Source organism: Bombina bombina, chromosome 1 (genome assembly GCF_027579735.1).
Source record: "Bombina bombina isolate aBomBom1 chromosome 1, aBomBom1.pri, whole genome shotgun sequence".
In the NCBI taxonomy this organism is placed as follows: Eukaryota; Metazoa; Chordata; class Amphibia; order Anura; family Bombinatoridae; genus Bombina; species Bombina bombina.
In genome coordinates, this window is record NC_069499.1 from 515,747,682 (window position 1) to 515,759,237 (window position 11,556).

Below are 11,556 nucleotides of genomic sequence, written 5' to 3' on the forward strand. Positions count from 1 at the left end.
GAACAGTCAGAGTCATCATTTGAAATAAGTTGCATCTGAAAGCAGGTCAGGGCACTCAGTAATAGTAGCAGGAACAGCATAAGATATTTCCGGCAACACCTGGCGTTAGTAAAGGGCCAAAGGTTTTTAGTAAAACTAGTGATTTTCAAGTCTGACCAGAAGCCATTTGATTATCAAGTCCTGGAAAGGAGTATCTGCGGGCATACCCCTATATGTTAGGCCTGTAGGAATAGGGCACGTATGGGGGACATGTGGTGTAAAATGCCAGTTAGTGAACAAGGATTTTATGTGTGGCCATAAATTTAATACTTTAAGGCACTGTAATGTAATAGTATAGAATTGTTTAATAAGTAGGTTGAAGGAATTGGTCAACAGTAGGTAGCCAGTAAGTCTAGAAAGAGCTATGGTAAACACATCAATAGCAATTAGCTTATTATTTGCCCATTCATAAAGATGGGTCAAGTATAATCTAGAGAAAACAGTAAACAGTGACATATCAGATTTAACTGCAACAGTAAGGTGCAAATTGCGTAACCTATTTTCTCTATGCATAAAAATACACCCCAGGGTAATCCCCCATCCCAGCAACAAAGAGAGTATTAGAAAAACATTTATAAATGTACAGTACAAATCCCTCTCAGAAGGCTGGTAAAACAGTTGGATAGAGGGAAGGAAGGATCGGTGGAGACTCAGGAACAGGCCCGAGGTTCATCCCAGAACAGAGAGGTGACGTTTCCTTCCCCACCACAAGAGTAGAAAAAAACATTTAACAACATAAACAGCTGCAACAAACAATTGCGTTTTAACTTTATGCAGGCTCATGTGGGTTTGGAGTTGAGTCTGCGGGATCTTTGAATAGAAATCCTCTAATGGTGAGCTTGGGCCCTCACCCCCAGTCCCAGTCCCCTGGGGTTGCTTGGCGAGCAGGCCCTGAAGGATAAACTGTGAGGTGAATAGAAAGGTAGGTTCCTTCGCCATTTAGATGGCCAATGTGTGGTCTGAACACCGCAGAGTCAAGGTTAGTAGGTGATCAGGTAGGTGCTTGTTTCTCCTCCGTAGCTAGATAGCTCTGTAAGGCCCCAGGAGAGTTGAAAAATTTGTGTCCTGAGGGTGTCTGGAGGCGAAGCTTGGCTGGGAACAGTAGTGCCACTTAACGGCCCTGTTTGTGAAGACAGGAACATAGTGGGACGAAATCCTTCCTCTGCTTTGTGAACTCAGCAGATAAGTCTTGGAAAAGCAGTAGACGGGATCCCTCATAGATCCCTTCCTTACGTGCTCTATATGCCTGTAAGATTCTGATTTTTTCCTGGAAATTCAGGCATTTGTAGATGACTTGTCTGGGTTTCATCTTTGCATGTTCCAGAGTTCTTTCAGGGCCCATCCGGTGAGCCCTCTCTACATCAATTGGGAGTATGTCCGAAGGCATACCCAGCAGTTTGGGAAAAGTTAGAGCGGTAAATTCAAGGAAATATTTCCCCTGTACCGATTCAGGGACACCCACTATATGCAAATTATCGCACCTGCTCCTATTCTCTAGGTCATCCACTCGCTCTTGTAAGTGTTGATTTTGCCTGAGGAGTTGCTTGAGGGAAGATTCTGAATTTGTTTGTCTGTCCTCCACCTCAGAAATACGGGTTTCAGTCACATTGAGTCGGGAGGAGAACTATCGCACCTCACTTGTTAGCGTGTCTACTCCCGCCTGTAAGGAATCCATCTTGGGGAGAAAAAATGCTTTCAGTTCCTGCAGAGTTAAATGGCTAAGAGGCTCTGTGGTAAGTTGTAGCCCACCCTCTGTAATCAGGTTATTTCCCAGTCACCACAGATCCCCCTATTCTGTCCTCCCAGTCCTCCTCTCACTTCTGCCTTTAATATGATGAGAGTCTGATAGAGAGGCTGTGTGCCTTTAAGGATGTATAGTTGCTTGATGCCTTGCTGATGTAGTGTGGCAGGTTAGGGTATGTATTCCCAGTGCAGGTGAATATTCCACAGGGTAGCCCGTGAATTTTAATATACTGGCCCTGTTTGGGTTAGGAGGCATCTATTCACAGTAAGGGCTCTGCTGATGTGTGTCTGTGTATGTGGGCTGTACATGTGACCCAGATGGAGGTTCATAGGATTGCTTTTCCTCCCCTCCTCTCCCCCTATCCTCCACCCATTTCCACAGGCGCTCTGTAATGTGAGTGTGTTCTCACCCGGTAATGAGGGGTCTTGTCTTTAGCGTATTGCAGCCGGATACAGTTGCTGTGTGGCTGCTCTGTGAAGCGTGGATATGGAACCAAGATGGCGCCGGCAGCTTTCCTCTACGCAGTCACAGGACCTCCAGGGGCTAGAGCTGATGTCACGCTTGTCCCTCGGTAGGCGCAGTGTATCTGCAACTTGCCCTACAATGTCAATGCGTGGGGAATGGTGGTAGTGGTGTATTGAGCACAAATTAGCCGGTCTTGAGCTCCTGATCTGTTCTGCCGCAAGTTGGTCCCACCCACCGGAAGTCCAATATTCTTAAAATAACAGAATATGTTCTATTTATTCATAATTAAATATTTCTACATATATCTGATGGTATTTTGGTAAAATATATATATCTATACATATATATATATATATATATATATATATATATATATATATATATATATATATGTATATATATATATATATATATATATTTACAGATATATATATATAGGAATATCTATTTAGAAATACATAGAACATGTTCTGCTTTGCCAATGTGCAGAACATTGGAATGTGAAGCACCCGAATCTGGATGTATTGTACTTTGATTAAACAAAAGTGATGTCCATAGCCTTTGAAAAAAGCCAAAATGTTTTTTTCAAGTGGTAAGTGATATTGTAATAAAAGAAACCAAAAATTAAGAAAAACATGCATGAATGGTGAATTCTTACAGTCTGGAATATTGCCGTGGGAGTCTTTCAGTAGAATGTATTAGTTTTTATGCTGCAAAAAGGTATTTAAAGCAAAGCAATAACCAGGTTTTATTACAGATTATGTTCACTGGCTTTAACATAAAGGCAATAAACTGGTGTGTTATCCACTACATTATTCTGACAGGGTAATAACCAATATTATTACACTTAGTATTCATTTAAATTACATTGTGGTTAAGGTCAACAGATAATACGTTGGTGAATAAAAGTTAAAGTATAAAAAAACATACACACACACACACACATATATATATATATATATATATATATATATATATATATATATATATATATACATATACAGTATCTCACAAAAGTGAGTACACCCCTCACATTTTTGTAAATATTTTATTATATCTTTTCATGTGGCAACACTAAAGAAATGACACATTGCAACAACGTAAAGTAGTGAGTGTACAGCCTGTATAACAGTGTAAATTTGCTGTCCCCTTAAAATAACCGTTGGCAACAAAAGTGAGTACACCTCTAAGTGGAAATGTCCAAATTGGACCCAATTATCAATTTTCCCTCCCCGGTGTCAAGTGACTCGTTAGTGTTACAAGGTCTCAGGTGTGAATGTGGAGCAGGTGTGTTAAATTTGGTGTTATCGCTCTCACATTCTCTCATACTGGTCACTGGAATTTCAACATGGCATCTCATGGCAAAGAACTCTCTGAGGATCTGAAAAAAAGAATTGTTGCTCTACATAAAGATGGCCTAGGCTATAAGAAGATTGCCAAGACCCTGAAACTGAGCTGCAGCATGGTGGGCAAGACAATACAGTGGTTTCACAGGAGAGGTTCCACTCAGAACAGGCCTTGCCATGGCATTGGTCAACCAAAGAAGATGAGTGCAAGTGCTCAGCGTCATATCCAGAGGTTGTCTTTGGGAAATAGATGTATGAGTGCTGCTAGCATTGCTGCAGAGGTTGAAGGGGTGGGGGGTCAGCCTGTCAGTGCTCAGACCATACACTGCACACTGCATCATATTGGTCTGCAAGGGTGTCATCCCAGAAGGAAGCGTCTTCTAAAGATGATGCACAAGAAAGCCCGCAAACAGTTTGCTGAAGACAAGCAGACTAAGAAAATGGATTAGTGGAACCATGTCCTGTGGTTCGATGAGACCAAGATAAACTTATTTGGTTCAGATGGTGTCAAGCGTGTGTGGCGGCAACCAGGTGAGGAGCACAAAGACAAGTGTGTCTTGCCTACAGTCAAGCATGGTGGTGGGAGTGTCATGGTCTGGGCCTGCATGAGTTCTGCCAGCACTGGGGAGCTACAGTTCATTGAGGGAACCATGAATGCCAACATGTACTGTGACATACTGAAGCAGAGCATGATTCCCTCCCTTCTGAGACTTGGAGACTTGGCCGTAGGGCAGTATTCCAACATGATAACAACCCCAAACACACCTCCAAGACGACCACTGTCTTGCTTAAGAAGCTGAGGGTAAAGGTGATGGATTGGCCAAGCATGTCTCCAGACCTAAACCCTATTAAGCATCTGTGGGGCATCCTCAAACAGAAGGTGGGGGAGCGCAAGGTCTCTAACATCCCCCAGCTCCGTAATGTACTCATGGAGGAGTGGAAGAGGCAGTGGCAACCTGTGAAGCTCTTGTGAACTTGCAGTGCTGGAAAATAATGGTGGCCACACAAAATATTGACACCTTGGGCCCAATTAATTTACACTGTTATACAGGCTGTACACTCACTACTTCACATTGTAACAAAATGTAATTTCTTCAGTGTTGTCACATGAAAAGATATAATAAAATATTTCAAAAAATGTGAGGGGTGTACTCACTCTTGTGAGATACTATATATATATTTATTATATTTATGTATATATAGTCTCACATATATGCATATATACATACATACTGTACAGACATATATGTATATATACATATACATATGGATACATACACATATATATGTACTGTATATATACACACATATATGTATATATACACACACACACACATATATATATATATATATATATATATATATAATATATATATATATATATATATATACATACATATATACATATATATATATATATATATATATATATATATATATATATATATATATATATATATATATATATATATATATATATATATATATATATATATATATATATATATATATATATATACACAAAACTCCAAAAATGGACTGGAGAAAATTATTGGTACTTTCTCAAAATTGTAAGAAATAATTACATTCCAAGTTTGTGATGCTCCTGTAATTTGTAATTAAACTCACCTGTCTTAATTAACAGGTGCTGACAATATAGAAATCACACCAGCAACCAGATAAAATGGTGAAAATAGACTCAACCTTTCTGTTGTGTGCCACAGTAAACATGGAGAAGAAAAAGAGCAGCAAAGAATTGTCTGAGGATTTGAGAACAAAAATTGTGAAAAAGCATGGACAATATCAAGGCTACAAGTCCATCTCCAGGGATCTTAATGCTCCTGTGTCCACTGTGCGCAACATTGTCAAGAAGTTTATAGCCCATGACACAGTAGCTAATCTCCCTGGATGTGGACGAAAGTGAAAAATGTATCAAAGATTGTAATGAAGGATTGTTCGCATGGTGGATAAAGAACCTCGATAAACTTCCAGACAAATTCAAGCTGACCTTCAGGCACAGGGTACAAATGTGTCAGCTCGCACTATACTTCGCCATCTGAATAAAAAGGGACGCTATGGTAGGAGACCCAGGAGGACCCCACTGCTGACACATAAAAATAAAAAAGCCAGATTGGAGTTTGCCTAAACTAACCTGAGGAAGCCAAAATCCTTTTGGGAGAATGTGCTGTGGACAGACAAAACAAAATTACAGCTTTTTGCTAAAGCCCATCATTCTACTGTTTTCAGAAAAAGAAATTAGGCTTTTAAAGAAAAGAATACAGTCCCTACAGTCAAACATGATGTTTTAGGGTTGCTTTGCTGCTTCAGGCACGGGATGTCTTGACTGTGTGCATGGCATTATGAAATCTAAAGACTACCACATAATTCTGTGGTGCAATATAGGGCCCAGTTTCAGAAATGTGTCTCCGCCAGAGGTCATGGGTCTTACAGCAGGATAATGACCAAAGCACACGTCAAAAAGCACCCAGAAATGGTTTAAGACAAAGCACTGGAGAGCACTGAACTAGCCAGCAATGAGTCCAGATCTCAATCCCATAGAGCACCTTTGGAGAGATCTCAAAACAGCAGTTGGGAAAAGGAGCCCTTCCAATCTGAGAGACCTGGAGCAGTTGGCGAAAGAAGAGTGGTCCAAAATTCCAGAAGAGAGGTGTAAGAATCTCATTGATGGTTACAGGAAGCGGTTGATTTCAGTTATCTTACCAAATATTAAATTGAAGGTAGCAATAATTTTGTCCAGTCCATTTTTGGAGTTTTGCGTGGAATGTGTCAGATTTGGCTTTTTTCTCTCCACTTTTTTTGTGTCATACCAATACAAACAAAAGAAATAAGCATAAGAATGCCTAACAAATGCTAAGATTTACCATCACTAAAAATAAGGTGGAGTTTAAGTGATGAGATATGTAAAAAAGGGCGTGAAACTCAATCTTTTTGTGCCATTGCACAGCGCTAAACTCAGCGGCTCCGGACACCCAAGGCCCATCGCTCTAATTCAATAAGGTGACGTTTGCACCTCTGAACCAATAGCCGTGTGCGTCAACTGACAGTGTTCTGTATGCACGCATTGGTTCAGAGGTGCAAACGGCACCTCATTGGTAGAAGAGGGTTGTGCCGTGGGTGGCCGGTGCCGCTGAGTTTAGCACTGTGCAACGGCACAGAAAGGGTGAGTTTAGCACCCTTTTTTAAAAAATATCTCATCACGTAAATTCCACTTGATTTTTAGTGATGGTAAGTCCTAGCGTTTGTTAAACACTTGGATTTACCATCACTTTAATTAAAAAAATACTTTATTGCTACAAAAAAAGCTATCTATCATCTGAGCTTTCAGTGAGTCGGTTGTGTGTGTATATATAGGTGTGTATATATGTGTATTCATATGTATTTATGTGTTTATATGTGTATATACTGTATGTTGGAAAAATAATGCTGATAGCGTTGCTCGACACAAGGTTGACACACACCTTCAATTTGTAAAAAGAGCAATATCTGTGAATCGCAATAAAGTGAAGCACAATATAATAAGGTATGACTGTATTCAAAACAAGCTAAGATTCTAACATTGCTATAATATTTTTCCTCTGCATATAATTTTGATTTACAATATGCCCTTTTTAAAAATCAGATTTAGTATGTGTTCTTCTAAACGCTAATATAATAAAACACTGCTTAGCCTTTGTATATTTAATTTGACCAAACTGCACAACCTACCAGACCATCTTCATTATTTGTGACCGCAAGATCTTGTCCTGTTCCATCAAACGCTTTGATTTCAATGCCTAAATTTGATTCAGGTTGCCTCAGCCAGTTTTGCAGCACAGTTTTCACATCAATGCTCTGCCAAGTTCCAGAGCCTGGATTCATGTCAAGTTTTAGTGCTCGGATTCCAGTATGTCTTGTGCCATCTTTCAAAGGCTTAATGAGTCTCAAGATCTGTACAACAACTGTTGTAGGTTTCTGGACTGGCTTTAGATGTATCCAGAGTTGTGCTTTGGATATCTTACTATACTGAATTTTAGAGCTAAATTTGAAAAAACAACATTTTGGTTTTTCTGACACTTCAATTGGAAAATCAGCTGTAACAAAGAAAAAAAAATAGTTTTAGTCAATATTTTAATGGCTTCTCTGATATAGTTTTAGAACTCATAATTTACATAACAATGTATATGTTTAATAGTTTAATACTTTTAAGTATATGGTTACATTGGCAAACTGGCTTTATATCATACCCTCCAATAAAATGATTTTGTAACATCTATAATTGGTAGCGAATCTGAGAATAGATAGGACATTGGAAGATTTCCAGTCTTGATTTGTACATCAAGTTACCTGTTTCTAAGAACCACAACTTGTTCATTCTGTAAGGTAACAGCACTGCAGAATACAGCTGAGTATTGCAGCTGGTGCTGCCTGTCAAAGTTTACAATCATAAAAAGAGTTATGGCTATTAAGTTATGTAAATGAAAAATTGCTGAGGCATATTCTGGTACGAGATCACTAGGTATTAGATGCTTTGGATTGAAAAGCATTATCACTTCTGCTTGTATTATATTTAACCATCTCTATCTCTAGCCAACATAACAGTTACATTCCATTTCTAAGACTACGGATAACTCAACTAGATGTGATTTAAAGCTACTTCCCAATGAACTTTTCTTAGAGATATGTTTACGTATTCATTTGAACCTCTTGCTTCTCCATGACCCTCCTTTTAAAGGCAGCTTCACAGTAGCGTAGAACTGTTAATGAGTAAACCAGCTTGCTACTTACTCAGCCTTTTGGTGACATCCTTTAAATTTATTGTGTCATATGATTCTGAGCTCAGTGAAATCTAAAAAATCACACCTTTATATGTTTCAGACAACTAAATGAGCTATTACTAACAAAGGAAAAATGTTTGTCCATATGTGATCTTTAATTATATTTATATCAGAAGAAACAGAACTATAATGTACAAAACAAACATGTTAGAAAGGTAATTCCATCAAACTATTATACAAACAATGATGGGGTATACATTGAGAAAGACATAGAAAGGGTAACAAATATAATAAAGAAAACAAAAGAAATATTAGAGAACAGGGGGCTGTAATTCACATAATAGATCATTTAACTAGTATAAAGTAATTAAATGTAAGAAAAAAAAAATACTTTTAAACGACCCTACCTGCAACATCCACAACACACAGTCCTGTGCCTACAAATATTCCTGATTTTTTAAATTCTTTCTAACAGGAAGCTAAAATGAAAAGGTATAGCAGAAATGCAATATTCCTGTGCAAATGTTTACAAATGTAATTTATAAACCTCTGAACATAACATTTTTATATTGGGGCTTTTCACATCTAATAGATCTTTTTCAACACTTCTATTAAGAGGCTGCTTTTTAAAACTTTATTACACCCAGGTATCACTTGAAGTTTGTTGTCATGAACATCATGCATAACATAAGCCTTGTGTAATTAATTTTAATTTACAGCCACACAATAAAAAAATAAAAACAATACAAAAACAAGATTGTGTTATAGCAATGCTTATGTATAAAACTAACTAATACAATTTACATCCTCACACACTATTCTATTGTGCATATGCTGTATGCTTGGCAGCCAATTGGGTTTTAATCATTTACACTCATTATTGCTCATAATTAACTGTGAAATATGAATAAGTAGTAGGTTTGGGAGGATATTTTCTATAATTCCTTTCAAGACAAATGGAATAGTTGGTTTTGAGTTTATGTTTTCTATATCTTGGGAAGTTGAATAAAAAACATAAAAAATAGTCCCATTTTAGTTTTCAACAACAATTTGATACTACTCATAGAAGAAAGGAGAGAGAAAATGTGCACTAACATAAAATATATATGTATATGCATATAATTTCTGTATGTTACAAAATAATCAGCTAAACTACTTAGATGGTGTTTAACAAGAAGTCTAGTTAAAAGACAAAAATAAAAGAAACATGCTTTTTATTTGGGTTTTCATAAAAACAAAAGATATGTGGCCAAACCTAAAGAAAACATGGTGGGTAATAATTTCAGATTCACTTAACCAATAATATAAATTTGATGTGTGCAATTAACAACTTGATATTGAGTATTTTTATTATTTACCTTTTTTAATACCCAACCATTTAATTGGAATCATAAATAAACATTTTGATATCCATATTTCAATTGAATAAATGTTTCTTAGATTAAAACTGTGGTTTTAACTATATTTAAAATGTATTTTATTAAAACTGAGAATGACCTTTTTATTAACATTTCAACTGAGCATTCACAAAAACTAACACAGAAAAAAGCCCACATTTAAGAAATGCCACATAAAAAGGAAGAAATTGTTTTTCAAGAGGTCAACGATATTGAAACGGAAAAGTTTAAAAGCTGCTTGAAAATAGTTTTCTGAGGGCTATGAATACAGATGTTGAATTCTCAGAATACATAATATTGGGGAGCTAGTATATTACTAGGCCACTGGAAAACACCATAATCTTTATCTGGTGATAAAATTGTATTGCATTTCATTTCTTCATTAAAGTTCCTCATTTGTATACTTTTTTTATCCATATAAGTAAAATTAATAATGAATTAAGAGCTGAAAGGACCCTCTTTTATTATATATACCTAACCAATTATAAAAAGAATAATTTAAATAGGTATAATAAATAGAAAAAATAATAATGTGCAAACTAGATCCTTACTTATTCGTGTCTATAACTGAACCTTTATAATCTTTCATTTACCCCTGTAAACCCCTGCCTGCCAATAGACCATGCATAATCTCACTTTCACTGACATAAAATTCCACTAACAACTATCAAAGAATATTTAAAAATAAAAAACGTCATTATACCTTTTTGACGTTTATACATTTAGTTGATATATAACATGTTTCTAAAAGTATTGCAATTTGTTTTGTAAAAAAAAGTTTAGATACCTGAGCCAGTTTATCAACTTGATTTAATGAGTATTAATCATATTTGCTGCAAACAGGGATAGAGTCTGGCTTCATATTAGGGTAAACTTCAATTTATCAACAGTCATTAAAATGAGTTTTTTAATAAGTATAATGCAAAATGCAGGCTTATTAGCAATAATCGTTTATATTGCTTACTTTTAAGAATACATATGAACATTCTATTGGGCCAAAGATAAAATTAGCTTTTGTAAAATCATTATTTCTATAAACTATATGAAGAAATGTAGCCAACAGTTTTGCAATAACTGTTGAACAAAATATAAATGTTTTAAGGAATAACAGTAAAGAATATTGGTAAACTTACGTGCAGTCGGCATTATCATGACAGATTCAGTTGTGACGTGATAATCGTCGTCCTCCAGAGACCCTTCTTTGCTTTCATCTCCTTGGACATCGTATCGATCTATTATATCTTGCAATGGTGGAGCTTTAGGCAAAAGATGTTTTATAGTATCCTTACTAATATTAGGTGCCTGCTGCAGTCGAAGTTTGCTTAGAATATGATTTTTTATAGCCTCTAATCTTGAAGGTTTGTTGTTCTGTCTCCAGGTACATGAACTGCACAAAGTGTCTTTATCTGTTGCTTGATTGCTGTCATTCAGATCCACTGGACTAAATACTACAAGTAAAAGCAGGTAAACATAACTACACATGCGTATCTTTATCATGTTCTCATTAAGTCAAAGGTTATCCTTTCCTTCTTGTCCTTTTCAGTTGCTATTTAGCAACAGGCTCCTAACAAAACTAACTTTAAACTCAAGGGGAGGAGAGAAACCTGTCACACTAATAAATCATGTATATTCCATGTGTACTTTTATACTTCAACTAAAGTTACACTTGTGTCATCAGAACCAGTGATTGGCCACTATACACAATGAGTTTTGCTGGCAGAGCTTAGAGAGTTGCTGTCACAAGGGGGGCATTTTGCTGGCAGCCACAAGAGAGTTCATCTTTCCAGATG

General features: G+C 36.7%; 1 protein-coding gene across 1 annotated transcript in view; it reads right to left on the reverse strand.

Moving 5' to 3' along the window:
• Positions 1-11,344, reverse strand: part of LOC128638383 (growth/differentiation factor 8-like) — a 48,782-nt gene extending 37,438 nt beyond the window's left edge. Inside the window, exons 1-2 of the mRNA XM_053690318.1 lie at positions 10,900-11,344; positions 7,321-7,685 (exon numbers count right to left, since the gene is read on the reverse strand). Of these exons, the coding sequence (XP_053546293.1) occupies positions 7,321-7,685; positions 10,900-11,263 (729 nt within the window). The 5' untranslated portion in view covers positions 11,264-11,344. The remainder of the gene's footprint in view (positions 1-7,320; positions 7,686-10,899) is intronic.
• Positions 11,345-11,556: the final 212 nt, after the last annotated feature.